The 14,762-nt window shown below is 48.9% G+C and overlaps 1 protein-coding gene across 1 annotated transcript in view; it reads right to left on the bottom strand.

Annotated features, from left to right (window-relative positions):
• The window catches only part of LOC147623475 (phosphoinositide phosphatase SAC6-like), a 127,000-nt gene that overhangs the window by 81,800 nt on the left and 30,438 nt on the right, over positions 1 to 14,762 (bottom strand). The window contains 1 exon segment of the mRNA XM_086821636.1: positions 14,439 to 14,613. Coding sequence (XP_086677762.1) covers positions 14,439 to 14,580 — 142 coding nt within the window. The 5' untranslated portion in view covers positions 14,581 to 14,613.

The raw sequence follows: 14,762 nt of genomic DNA, 5'->3' as shown, positions 1-14,762 counted from the left end.
GGTTGCTGCGTCAGAATATTGAATGATTCACATGGGGGGTGCCCGGACAGAGTTAAAGATGTGTGGACATCCCTAGGTGTGAAGGGGGAAACTAGAACATTAAACTTTTAATGTTTATTAAAGTTGCCCCTAGGCCTTAGTGGCCCCTAGGGACTTTTAAAGTTTGGGGCCCTAGGATTATTATGGGGAGGGGGCCACTCCACTTTTGGAGTGTGTGCTTCTCTCTCCTCCCTCTCTCTCTTCTTTTTGGGAAAAAGGAATCGTGGAGCATAGACACTCTTGTTGGGAAGCGTGGAAAAGCAAGAGAAGCTCTGGTCGACTGCTGAAGGGTGCTACTGCTGAAATCTGTGTGCTGGAGCAGGCCATACAGCAGCCGTACAGTGCTGTACGACAGCAAGTACTGCTGTGGACAGAGGCGGCGCAGGCGACCAGCATCAAAACAGCAAGCGGCTACTTCTGGATACTGCAGAATACAGTCAGTATGGGCTGTACGACTGCAAGTACAGTTCTGTACTTCTGCAGGTACACTGTACGGCCAGATCAGGTGCAAGTACAGGTGCTGGGCTTCACTGTTGCAGGCGGCGCAGGCGACCAGCAGCAAAACAGCAGGCGGCTACTACTGGCTGCGCAGGTACAGGTGTGTACAAGTGCTGGCTGCAGGCAAGGATAGCTTCTGGCACGTATCCCGAGGCAGTACAGACCAGTACAGGGCTGTTTTTCAGATCTGTACAGTCAAGTACAGCATATAGTTGGACACAAGGAGGAGGGTACAGACAAGTACGCACATGCGTGTGAAGTAGGGTTGTGGAAACAAGTGCCTACAAGTACAGATTGGTACCGTTGCTTCCTCCAGTGCAGATTCACGGGCTGATTTTGGTAAGCTCCGCATCTGTTCATCTATCTCTCTTTCTACTGCTTGATGTCTGTTGCAGATTTGAGCTATCTGGCCCCTTGTGAGAGGAGGGGTATGGCAGATTGACAAGGGTTGAGACAGAGTTTGGTCAGTACATGTATGTATGAGCTGAGATGTTGAATCATGTACTTGAGTTATGCCAGATGTATGCTCATGGCTGCCCTACTGAGTGGTCTTGGCTGATCAGAGGGAGGCACAGTGTGTTATTTTGAGACACAGATCTGTGTGCATGGATCCTCTGTGCTAAGAGGGATTGTGGGCCGTCAGATTGGACATACAAGTGTAATCTCTTGGCTGATTCTTGGTTGTACTCAGCCATTCATATTTTTGGAATTGAATAAAGAAATACCGCAAGGGGCGCCAAGCTTTGGGGCCAACAGGTGTCGCTTTGTTTTCAGATTTGGGCACTCTAGCCCCAATCTTTTCTGTTTTCATATCTAGACTACAAGTGGACGGGTGACTGCTAGTCTACCGCACTCTGGTTTCTATCAGAGGCCGGTTTCAGTATACCCGACGGATTTCCGAAGAGGAATTGCTCTACCCACATGGGTGTCCTGCTGCTTATCTTCGAGCTCCCGGCTAATGATTGCTCCAACCGAAGCACTAGGATCTAAAGAACTAGGGACAACCGTTGGGATCTGTGTGGGAGCTGGGCTCTCCACTGAAGCCGTGGAGGCTAGGGTGGTTGTCTGTGGAGTGGTAGTCTTCTTAGAGCATTCCCTAGAAGTGTGTCCTTTTGTATGACAAAAGAAGCACCTACCTTCCTTCTTGTACTAAGCTGTCTCCTTAGCACTCAATTTACCACTTGTCTTGCCTGCGTGAGCTTTCTGGTCTTTAGTAAGCTTGGGCGCATTGGTCGAGTTCTTGGAGCCAGAGACTCCCGTGCTTTGTCCTAGGGAAGACCCCGTCTAGTTATGGCCTTTTCCTCCCAAGGCGTTAGCCTTGGGAGAAGCAGGCTAAGAAGTCTTGGGCTTTCCGCCATTGTGCTTCATTTCGGCACTCTGCGCAAGCAAGAGTGCGTCTTCGAAGGTGGCTGGCCTAAACATACGCACCTCCCATTGGATTTGCGTGTCCAAGCCATAAAGAAACTCCCCTTTCTTGTCCTTGTCAGGTAAGCCCAATTGCAAACATAAGTTTGAAATCTTATTGACAAATTGCAGGACTGGTTGCACGTTTTGACACGCTCCCCCAAACTCGTCTTCAATTCGCTCAAGGTAATGGGGCGGTAGAAACCGCCGCTTAAGGTCAAGGACAAACTCGTCCCAAACATAAGCTGCCATACCTAATCTGGTGTGGGCATGAGCCCACTAGGTCCACCAAGGAATAGCCTCACCTTCCAAATACCAACTAGCCAAGATCACCCTGTCAGTATTACTTTTTCTAATTGCGGCAAAATAAGCTTCAAACTCATGCAGCCAGGAATACAAAATTGTGGGGTCGTGTTTGCCATTATACTTACTGACGTTCATTTTCTCGAGAAAATGACTCGAGGAAGCCGTTGGTGTCATTCTTGCGTCCAAAGCCGCAAGATATCTTTCGTGCTTCACGCGTCGCCTGGCGTCGTCTTGTGCAGCAGCACGGGCTACTGCCTGTCACGTGGACATGCTTCTTTTGATCTGGACAGGCAGTAGGACAGGGTCAGACACCTTTTTAGGACTGAGTGGGACCAAGAGGACTGTAGCCAGTGACCAGCAGCAGTAGATGAGAAAGCATCGACCAGGCGGCAGCCTCACAAGGCTGTGAAGGGCACCGTGGAGCATTCAGTAGTGCAGGCCGCAGTTGGTAGCTAGCCAGCAGCAGCCCGAAAGGACGAAAACGCCAAGAAGTGCTGGTCAGCAGAGGACAAGGGCAAACGGCCAGATTTATCAAGGCCTATATAAAGAGGGCCAGGTCTCTCAGTCGTTCATTCAAGTGCCCACTTGGGACTTGGGTCATTAGGTAGTCGGTCATGTAGAAGTACAAGACAAGTTACCTTTTCAAGGGAAGCTCAGCTTCCATCATGGCATTGTAACAGACAAGCATATAAATAAGATTTTGAGTAGTTTAGGAAACTGCTTTCTCCCTTGCGTTTTTTCCAGTTCTTTGTGCATCAAGCATCCAGTGGGAGTATTGTGCTTCCGTTGAGTAATGATCTAGCCACAGAAGCTTCCCCATGTGACATTGGTATCAGAGCGCCAGCACTCGGCAGGATTTCCAATGCTCCAAGAGCAGTCCCAAGAGAAGGTGCACAGTCCGAGGCAAGGAACACAGCTAAGGGTAGATCTCCAAAGGAGGATTGTTGGTGTTCAGCAAAGCCATAGGGAAAAGGCAGTCCGTGGGTGGATGCCAAAGGGCAGACCGGTGAGCCCATAGGAATACTGGTTCCAAGGGATGGTAGTCATCCAAGGGTGGAGCGAAGATGCCGGTGAGGATCAGCCTCAAGGAAGGACACCAAGACCCCGTGTTCAAGGGACAGGACATGAAGGCAGGGGGACTCAGTGGATCGGGATGCAAGTTCTTCAAGTGGAGCAGTTGCGGAGGATAGCAATGTTTCCAGGTCAAGTCAAGTTGCCAGACGTCCAAGGATGACAGTGAGGAGACACGGCAGGGAATGATGGATGATGACAGTCATCCAAAGAGGCAGGTTGGATCCCCGTCATCAAGTTTAGCAGGAGGGGATGTCACGTGCATGCCACGTGGACATGCTTCTTCTGATCTGGATAGGCAGTAGGACAAGGTCAGCCACCTTTTTAGGGCTGAGTGGGACCAAGAGGACTGTAGCCAGTGACCAGCAGCAGTAGATGAGAAGGCGTGGACCAAGCAGCAACCTCACAAGGCTATGAAGGGCAACGTGGAGCATTCAATAGTGCAGGCGGCAGTCGGTAGGCAACCAGCACCACCCCGACAGAAGGAAAACGCCAGGAAGTGCTGGTCGACAGCATTAAATGCTGGTCGATAGAGGACAAGGGCAGTCGGCCAGATTTGGTTCCAGTCGGCCAAATTATAAGGGCCTATATAAAGAGGGGCAGGTCTCTTAGTCATTCATTCAAGTGCCCACTTCGGACTTGGGTCATTAGGTAGTCAGTCATGTAGAAGTACAAGACAAGTTACCTTTTCAAGGGAAGCTCAGCTTCCATCATGGCATTGTAACAGACAAGCCTATAAATAAGATTTTGAGTAGTTTAGGAAACTGCTTTCTCTCTTGCATTTTCTCAAGTTCTTTGTGCATCAAGCATCCAGTGGGAGTGCTGTGTTTCCGTTCAGTAATGATCTGTCCACAAAAGCTTCCACATGTGACACTACCGCACAGTCTTCCATCTGTCGAATCTCCAATGCACGCATTTGTGCCTCGAGCATAGAACTCGACGGCGGTCATGACCCATCAAAAGGGTTATTTTGTAGAGGATCTAGAATCTGGGAAACAGAAGGAGGAGGAGGAAGAGACGGAAAAAGAGGGGCTGGAGAACGAGTGCGCTCTTCCAGAGCCAAGATCTACGCCTTCTGCTCTTCCAATTTGGTACCCAGTTCTACGATTGCTCGCATCATCTCTCGGAATATCTCTAATACACTCATGCCTGAAGCCCTACATGGACTGCCCGGTGCACTCTGGTCCCAAGGCTGTCGTTCTCTCTCTTCGTCGTAGCTCGCCATAGCAAGAAAATGCACTTCCTTTTTGGAGCGCAATCTAACCATCCACTATGTGTAGGAGGCTTCCGGAGAGAGGACAGGACCAGCGCGTAGCGCGCACGAGCGCGCGCGCGCGCGAGAGAGAGAGAGAGAGAGAGAGAGAGAGAGAGAGAGAGAGAGAGAGAGAGAGAGAACGGAGGGCGGCGACACGCGTTCGAAACAGCAGGTGGGAGGGAGGCGACTTCGAAACAGCAGGCGGGAGGGAGGTGACACGTTCGAAACAGCAAGCAGGGGAGGGAGGCGACAGAGGTCAGCAGGCGGGAGGGAGGTGACCCACGTTCGACAGAGGTCAGCGGGAGAGGGAGGCGACAAAGGTCAGGAGGGTTCCGGCTCTAGGGTTCCAGGCAGCAGTGGAAGGAAAAAAAATAAATAAATAAATAATTTAAAAAAAAATTCAGGTTTGCAGGCTTTCTCAAGGGTGCAGCAATGGTTCAAGCAACTGTTTAAGGGTTTGCAGGTGCTGAATTAGGGTTTTCAGGTGCTGAATTAGGGATTGAGAGAGGGTTTTCTTTGCTTTTGTACATGGATTTGGATGACCCGGTTGCTACTGTTGGTGGCATGGCTGCCCATAGCCTTAACATGGATCTTATTGAGGAGATGATCGAGAAGGATGTGGGTTATGCTTCAGATGCCTCGGAGCAACAAAAACGTCAAAGGCTTGATGTTGATGCAAGTTACACTCCGGTGAATGTTGGAGAGAATGCAGAGGAAAGTTCTGAGGTACCTTCTCCGGAGTTTGCACGTTTGCTGCAGATCACTGGTGAGCTTCTGCAAGAATATGTGAAGGCAAATAGCGTGCAAATGGCTGCAGCAGATAATGATGGTGTGGCTGATGTATGCATGGAGACTCCTTTGTTGCTACAACAGCTAGCACAGTTTCATGATCGTACTGCTATCTTCTTCTTTACTGGGCGTAGTCCGTCGTTGCCTCGTCTTAGAGCATGCTTGGGCCGCTTGGTGTCGCCTGAGGCACTTGAGGAGATTTATGATGGTCCGAGAGGCTTTTATGAAATACTTTTTCGCACTTCGAAAGCCCGTAGGGCAGTCTTGGAGCAGGTGCCACTCTTTTTGGATGGGCAGTTGGTTCATGTGGTTCCGTGGAAGCCTATGGCAGAGTACCAAGATATGTTGCGCCAGGCTTGCCCAGTTTGGGTTGAAGTGAAACAATTCCCACCAATGTTTTGGCGTGTTTTACCAAATCTCATGCGAGGTATCGGTGATGTCTTGGTGGTACCTCGAATGACATCTAGAAACCGAAATCGTCTATGCATGTTATGGGATACTGGGAGACCTAGGCCGACACATTTGCGTGTCAATATGGCTGGGCTGCAACCTTTAATGTATGAATTGAGGTGGGATACAGTTGCTGGCCACTGTTTCAAATGTGGTAAGATGGGCCACTTTGTCTCCGAATGTCCTAAGAAAGAACAAGTTGTTGCTACCAAGGATATCGTTGATGGGCAGTTGCCCGTGGAAGATGCGCATGATGCTCCTTTACATGATGCCCAGCACATGGATGTACATGTGGATGTTCAGAATGAGGTTGAGCAGCCATGGGTGGAAGTACGTGGTAAAAAGACACGATTTATTGCCCCGCGGGGAGATTTCTCAGATGCTGTTTGGCGGGGGCCTTTGCGTACTCATCAGGGGCCCTTACATACATATGCTCGTCGCCCTCGGATCATTGGCCGCTTGTGTTTGAAATGGTCTATCATCCTGTGGATGCATATAAAGGCTTGTTGGGACGCTTGCCTTTGCGCTTAAATCACACTTTTTTGGAGCATGAAGTTTTTGATGTTTATATGCGTCAGTTGATACGACATTTCTCCACAAGAGTGTCCATGGCTGATTATCATGCTTGGCCAATGTTCCTTACCAACACTCGGAAATTGGCGCGGCATTATGGTCTTGCTAATGCCTCTATACAAAAACAGCATGTGGCTCTTCTTGAGTCACTTTTAAAGGGCTTGCAGGCGTTCATGTTTACTGACTCTATGAATGCTGAAGTTGTGGATGCCATAGAATGGCTGAAAAAGGAGCTATCTAGGGTGTAGGAAGCACAATATGTTCGCTTTAAACTACTTGCACGTCTTGATGCTTTGCGGGATGCTAACTGTCAATCTCATCGCTTCTATGATAAGTTGCATCAAAAACATATGCGTGAGAATATTGTTAGGCTGATGGATGCCCAAGGCAACCTTGTTACTCAACCTTCTGAGGTTATTCAGCATTGCATCAGGTTTTATGAAGATTTGCTTGCCCCTCGAGAGGATGTCTCGCCGGCTGCCTGGCTGCAAGGGAGTCATTGTTTGCTGAAGTACGATATCAAGTTGACCCTAATGTGACGGTTCAGCTTGATGCTCCTGTTACTCAAGGGAAAGTGGAAGCTGTTCTCTCCAAACTTCCCATGGGAAAGAGCCCTGGTTAGGATGGTTTGACAAATGAGTTTTTCCGAAAATATGCTGATCAGCTTACAGAGCCTTTGACACTTATTTGTCAAAGGGTTTGGAATGAGGGATAAATGCCTGCCGATTGGAAGTTGGGCATACTTCGTTTGTTGCCCAAAGTTCCTTCGCCTACTTCTTTGGCTCAATGGCGCCCAATCTCACTTATGGGTATTATGTATAAAATCTTTACAAAGATTTTTGCCAATCGCTTGCAAAAGGTGCTTCCTACTCTTATTCATCCATATCAAGATGGATTTGTGCATGGCAGGAATATTTTGCATAATATTCTTAATGTTCAAATTGGAGTGGATTATGCCAAGGCAAAGAAGCAAGAGATTGTGATGGTGCAGTTGGATCTTGAAAAAGCTTTTGATCATGTCAGCTGGTCTTTCCTTTCTCAGTTAATGACAGCCATGGGCTTTGGTCCCAAAATGGCTAATTTGGTGCATTTACTTGGCTCTGGCTCTATCACGCGGATTATGCTCAATGGAGGACTTTCGGATGGTATTTCTCTCACCCGTTCTCTCCGGCAAGGCTGTCCTCTTAGCCCTCTTTTCTTTGCCATTGCCACTCATCCTATGTTATCTCGCCTAGATGTTATGGCATCGCATGGTGAAGTGGTTGGTTTGCATCTCCCGCATGGCAAGCAATTGGTTGCTCAAGCCCTTGCGGATGACACTTTTATGTTTCTCAGGGCCGAAAAAGCCAATATAGATCGGACAATGGAAGCTTGGAATAATTTTGCATTGGCTTCTGGGCTGAAAATAAATTCAACAAAATCAGCCCTCATTGTATGCACGGAATTTGATCTTGAGGCATTAGGGTGGCAAGGCCGTGTGGTGCATACAGGAGACATTCTTCGTCATCTTGGGTATCCGGTGGGTGTGGATGTGGACCCCCAAGCGCTTCTTGCTTGGATTTCTGCTCGGATCTCGGATAAATTTATGTATTGGAAAGCTCAAGGGTGGCCTATGCACGTGAGGGTTAAGGTAGCTCAAGTTATTATGCTTAGCATGATTTCCTATTTTTTACCTTTGCTACCTTGGACGCACAAATCTCTTCTCCGTTTGGTTGCTCCCATTCGGTTTATGCTCTGGAAGAGGCAAGGAAATATTATGGGTCAAACATGGATAGCTTGGAATCACATTACGACGCCCAAAAGAATGGGTGGGGCTACTTTACTGGATGTCCGCTTGCATATGGTGGCACGTAGGTGGGCGCTTTTTCAGGATATGTGTTTGCAGGAGCAGCCTTGGGTATTCATGGCTCGTCACTTGATTGAGTTGGAGGGATTGTCACATGGACGGACACGTGTGCAGGCTTCATGGTGGGACATTGTGAATGCGGCTCATCCTGGTCGTATTCACTCATCTCACATTTTATTGCATATTCTCCTTTCTTGGCATGAAGTTCTGCTATTGGCTCGGTGGGATCCTAGTCATGAAAGACTACTTTTGAACTCTTTGCAGTTCGAAACATTTGTGGAGTCGCGTGTCATTGTTTGGCCAGACAGAGATGCTTCACGCATACGACTCAACCGCATGGTCAAGTTAGGCTTGGTTAGAATCCGAGATGCTGTGATACCTAGTCGTGACAGGCCATATTCGTTTCGTCGTATTCGGCAGCACTTTAGGGTTCCTCGGACATTTCAGCCACTATGGGTTGACATCATGCATGCAGTTGAGCCTTTTACTCCATTGCCACGGCCATCTACAGATCAGCCTTGGCGTGATTGGGCACTATGTAAATCTGGTGACTTGATATCACTTTCAGCTAACCAGGTCTATCATAAGCTCGTATCAGAGAAAGATTGGATTTTAGCCAAGGCCAATAAGGTGTGGGGATTGCACAAGTCTAAATCATGGTGGCAGAAAACTCTTATGCGTGGTTGGCAGTCTAAACTCCCTTACCAAGGTAAGGTTTTCATTTGGAGGATGTTGGTGGGAGGGTTACCTACACGGGATCAGCTCAGCCGTCGTAAAATTACATTGGCCTCTTGCTTCTTCTGCACAACATGCACTGAAACAGTTACGCATATGTTCATGAGTTGTCCAGTGGCCCGTCAGATTTGGTCTTTTGTCTCTCGCGTTTGGGAGGCAGTAGAGAGGTCTATTGTTTCGGCTCATCACTGGATATTTGGGATTTGTCCTCAAGTCATTACTTCGGACAGTCACCTTCTGATATTCCATTTCCTTAGATGGACAGGACTTTGGCATATTTGGACTACACGGAATGGGTTCATCTTTGATTCCTTGTCTGGAATACATGGGCACATTAAACGTATCCGCGGTTTGCTGCTTTGGCAGTTTTCTTCACTTCTCTTAGCTCAGCTATTGGATGCAGATGCTATTTCGTTATGGTCACGGCGGCTCGACTGGCTCATCTTTGATGCTTTTATCTGGGAAGCTTATTTGGCTGGGAGGCTTTCTTATTAGTGTACAGGTTTGCATGGTCATAATCCTTTAGAGGATCTTTTGTGGGGGGTTTTTTTTGGGGCCATAGGTTCTGTGTGAGCCATGTGGCTGATGTACATTTTTACATATAATATAAAACAACATTTCACGAAAAAAAAGAGAGAGAAAGGACACAATATTGGATCCCAAATACCCTCTGTAGGGACCCACCACGAATGGTGTATTTGCTTTATTAGAATGATGCAAATCAAAAAATAAAGACTGTACTTTAACCTGTTTTGGCTGAGATAAATCTCTACCCTTGACCTTCAGCTTTCACCCTTGCGTTGGCTCCTCCCTTGGCTGTCCCAACCCTTGAGTTGCTTCAGCAATTTGTGAAATATGAGATGCAATGAATGAAAACAAGGCTGGCCTTTTATACCTCCGCAGGCACCCAGTCGGCCAGCAGTATGTAGTCGGGTAGCATCAATTAATGCTCACGACTTGCACAAATAGCAATAAAATGCTGAAAAAGGTTTTCACACTTCAGTAAAGAGGCCTGGCCACTTGCACATGGCTATGGACTGCTGGCCAGCCTGTGTGGGCTGCCCCATACCTGGCCGACATGCTATAAAGGGCCTGAAGCCCTGTCGGCTGCCTGTCCAGAGGCCCTAGGACTGGCCGACAGCACTTCCAGCCCATCACATGGCTGGTGGGCACAGACGGGGCCCTCCTGGCCCCTTGGGGGTGGTTCTACACCTCCCCCATGCCCACATAAATGATCTTGGGGTAGCCCTATGGGCTGACCACATGCCTACACAGAGGTCTGGCATCCAGTATCATACCGGATACACAGAACCACTGACATCATTCCAAAGGGAGACTCACAGCGCGGACTAGCACTGCTTCATGTGCAGGACATTGCACACCTGACCTCGGACGCATAGAGTGGAACCTGACTCGTCCCAGACTGGGCTCACATGGGACCAGTTTCCACTCCATGTCCTCCACCTTGTTCAGATATGTCCATGTGGCATCCAAGTGAGGGATGCACATGACATAGACATCAAGGAAAAGGATTGGCTATCACTTCCAAGCTCAAAAGCCATCCACAAGCCTAACCATTTGTTGTAACTTCTCTCCTTCAACCCTCTCTATCTCTCTATCACAAAAGAAGCTGCTTCACCTATTATGACTCACACACCTCTCACTATCTACTCTCTCTCACACAAAGAATGGATAGGAACATTGTAACAATCGTGAGCCCTGAGCATAATAAGTGGCCATATGTGCTTGTATAAGTTTAGGCATGGGCATAGGTTAATAAGTGTGAAAGGAGAGGCAAGTATATAAGAAAACTATTGGACCTAATCAATAACTAATTAATGTACTAATCACTTTAAAAATACACTTTCATGTAGTGCTTATGCAAGCCTAGCCACCTTGGCCAACGGGGGGTTTGTACCACTCACGTGCCTGAAATCCAATCACCCTCACCCTCTGTAAGGTGCATCCAATGAAATCCTCCAAGTGGGACTCGGATCTCTCTAATCTACCATGAGGACCAATAGAAAAAGTGAGTAGACCACTGGCCTCATCCACCCCATGGACTGCTAGAAGAATATCATGCCGAGTAAACACTCCTAGACTCTCTATCCAAAGGCTATCTCGAGAGCTCTCTTGGAGCCGCTAAAGAGAAACCAGACCCCTCCTTAGACTCCTCTCCTGCTCGCGAAACCCCTCCAGTCTGTAGTGGCTGCCTCCTACAGAAAGCTGTTGATCTCACCCAAGCCCGCATCCAAGGTGCTCGCGGCAGAGCCTAAAATAAAATCTAGCCCCACCCATATCTGCTCTATCCTGCTCTACAGATCTCAGGGTCCTGTATGAGGCTGTCCGGAATCCTGGAGTTCGCGTGTCATTCCTACCTCCAAGGGTCCTCTAAGGACAGAATAACCGAAGCGTAATCTGAAAAAGTAGTGCCCGTCAAGATACCAATCATGCCCCCACGACCGCAAGCCCACTCATCCACATAGAACCTGTCAAGTCTAGAGTGGTGCTCCTCCTATCAGACCACGAGAAGCACTGGCTCCCAAGGCTGCGACCAAACTCCAGAAGATGCCAAGGGTCCTATCCCCTAAGTGCCAGTACCAACTGCTCCAATGCAGAGTACTCTGCACCTGAGACTGTGATTGTGCTTCCTCCGAGTCTATCCTCTGCTGCCTCAATCATGTTAAAGTCTCCACCCATGCACCAAAAGTCAGCCTGAGGAAGGGCCTGCCGAACTCTGCTCCATAAGATGGCTCTGCCTACTACGGTGTTCGAGGCATGAACATTGAGGAAGCCCATGCATTCCTCTCCAATTATAATGGTAAGCCATTGTGCACGCTCAAAGACTATGACTTCTGAGCTTGTCTCACTGCCAGTAAAAGCTACTCACTAACAAAAATGCAAACTCCTCCCTGCATCCAAGAGAGGCCAAAGGAGGGAGACCAAAAAGTGTGACTCTTGCCTAGTAGAATCTTCCCGCAGTGGCGGGTGCGCCCCTCTGAAAGGTGGTTCTCTTGGAGGAAAAGAATGTTGATGGATCCCCCAACTGTAGCTCTGTGAATCTCTCCTCTGCGGACGCCTCGTCTCTAAAAGCTCTGAGGCCCCCTAAACCCTAAATGTTCCATGAGGCTATCTGCATATCAATCTCTGTGGGAAGCGGAACTATCGGAGCTACCCTCCACTCGAAGAGTCTTGGATGAGGGTTTAGACGGGGAATAATCACAATCCGTCCTAGGATGAAGGCGCGCCAAGTGGGTGCGCATCCTATCCTCCATGTGACACCACTCTGTCCGAGCACGAGAGTATGAATACTCCGAACTCCATCAATCACAACGAAGGTATATGTAAGAAGGGGGGGGGGAGGGAGGGAGGGAGGGAGGGAGGGAGGGAGGGAGGTATTGCGGGAACACAAAAAGCAGCACCTCCATGCTGGAGGCCACCATCTCCCCATCCTGATCTATGTGGCCTAACCCTCCAAGCTACATCCTAGCATGGTCATACTACATAGATGGGTGAGTACGTCAGTGATGTGAAGGTCGTGAAGATGGTGGGAAAGCTCAACTACCACCGACGGTCCGCCACTCTCCAACAGCGTCCGCGGTCGGAAACTAGTGCTCCGTTGCCTGGGAGCCTGCCTCTCTCTCTACCCCCTCGTGAGGATATGAACGAGAAACGGGGAGGGGAACCACAGGAGGTGGTTTCCTGGATTGGCGCCAAGGACAAGCTCTAGCAAGATGTCCCATCTGCCTGCAAATGAAGCATTGGCCTGGAAGACCTAAGTACTCCACTCGCTAAATGATGGGATCGCCCCAAAGGCATGGTATAGATATAACATGAGGCATTGAATCTGGCGAGGCAACACAGATGCGAAGGGATGGAACCCTGACTGCCCATGCAAGGGACAAGGCGGCAGTGGGTGGGGATTCCATCACTCTCTCGATGGCTCCACCAATCACCCGAAGAAGAGGAAGGTATTCCTTCCTAAGGCTTGGGAAGCCCAACACGCCAGCCAACGGGTCAGACACGGGGTCAAAGCTGTATTGTCACCCGCATAGAAGGCTTGGGTTGTACGCAATGCAAGGGGGCTCAGCTACATGGCTCGGTCAAACGTCACTGGCGAGTCAAACTCCACCTAGTAATAGCCACGCCCCAGAGGGTGAATGTCTATGATCTTTGCAGGCTCGCCAATGAGGCTCGCCTGCAAAAGATCTCTCAGTTGCCCGCGTGCACGACGGCTACCAACAATCTTTCAAAGTAGGGTGGAGGCCTCTAATGCTGCAACAATCGTAGCGAGGATCTGAAGGTCCGCTTCAGAAAAAGATAAGCAAGCAACGGCAGCCTCGGTCGGGGTTGACGGAGCGACTGCCATGGAGTCCTCCTGAGGGTGAAGACCAGAAAATGGAAAGACTTGCCAAAAGGAAAACGCCCCAAAGAACCTAGAAAAACTACCTGCAGGAGCACAAGGGGAAGGAAAACTGAGAGAAGCTGTGGAGGGGAGGAGGCCGAGACCCGGCAAGAGGGGAAGGGGGGAGGGGGGGAGGGGGGGAAGGGAGGCAGAGTGGCCTGGAGGTGGGGGGGGGGGGGGGGGAGGAAAAACCACAGCCGGGAGGGGGGAGGCGGAAAGGGGGGGAAGGGGCATTGCAGAGAAGGGGAGGCAAAAACAGCGCGAGGAGTATAGGTGGCAAAAACGCGTGCAGAGGGGGGGGGGGGCTGACGCGAAGGGGGGAGGGGGGTAGGCCGCAGGAACGCAGGGAGCACCAATGTTCAAAAAATAGAACTGTTCATGGAAACTTTGGCTTAAAAGCCCGTGGGGAAACTTGTAAAAAATAAAATACTCCAATAATATACATCAGTATTAAGGAGAGAAAAGGGGGGGGGGAGGTGGGGGGGTCGTCGTCGGCTCTTTCTGGCCCCAATGGTAGTGTCCAGTGGCAGTGTCATTGTGCCGATTTATTTTCAGCATTGTCTATTGTATTGTGCTGTTCATTTTCATTAAGTGTTGATCTATTTACAAGACAGTGCTCACCCCTACCCAGGCGAGTTTCAGTTAAAACTGTTTGCAGGACAACAACCGTTATGACCTAATCTTGATGGCAACTGGCAACTTGTCCCTAGACTAGGGCTCACAACATGCTCAATGCTCATCCAAGGGGCTAAACTGTGCACTTTCTACAAGTATGGCCACGTTGTACCCTAGTGCAGCGGGTGCACTTAACATAGCCAATCAAATGTCTGTATTTACTCTTCAATCAGGTTGAATAAAAGGGAAGATTAGTTTCATTATCATATCAACTTGCTCTTTAAAATAGCTAGTAAAGCACCGCTATAGATGAAAAGAAACTAATAAATAAAGAACACGATGTTGCAAAATATTGTACAAAACACCATCGAGCATAAAAGAAGGCAGATATCATATGCAATGCCAAGGAAACAGTGTGAGAAATATGAACCAAATAGTCTGAGGATGCTTACTTATGGACTGTAGCTCTCCCCTCTTCCTACTGATTGCCAAAAGCTCCGTTTCACCTTCCAACGGCTCAAGAACATACTGATGTTCATATTCCCATAATCGCATTCGACTGCAGAGCCTTTTTTCAGATATAAAGAAACCCATCTAGTTTTCGGGTGCAGCCAATCACCAGCTTACCTGTCAAATAACATGGCAAGAAAGTTCTATTTAAAAAAAGGGATACGACGAAATACTTGAGCAGCAAAGATCAACTCAAAAATGTGTAAGGTTTCCAAAGGATGTGCACAGGTGGTGGACTGATGCGAATAGCCAGCTAATTAGCAGCA

This window comes from Cibotium barometz, chromosome 27, assembly GCF_041138505.1.
Source record: "Cibotium barometz isolate CiBa-2024 chromosome 27, ASM4113850v1, whole genome shotgun sequence".
In the NCBI taxonomy this organism is placed as follows: Eukaryota; Viridiplantae; Streptophyta; class Polypodiopsida; order Cyatheales; family Cibotiaceae; genus Cibotium; species Cibotium barometz.
This window is presented reverse-complemented; position numbering and strand designations above follow the sequence as displayed.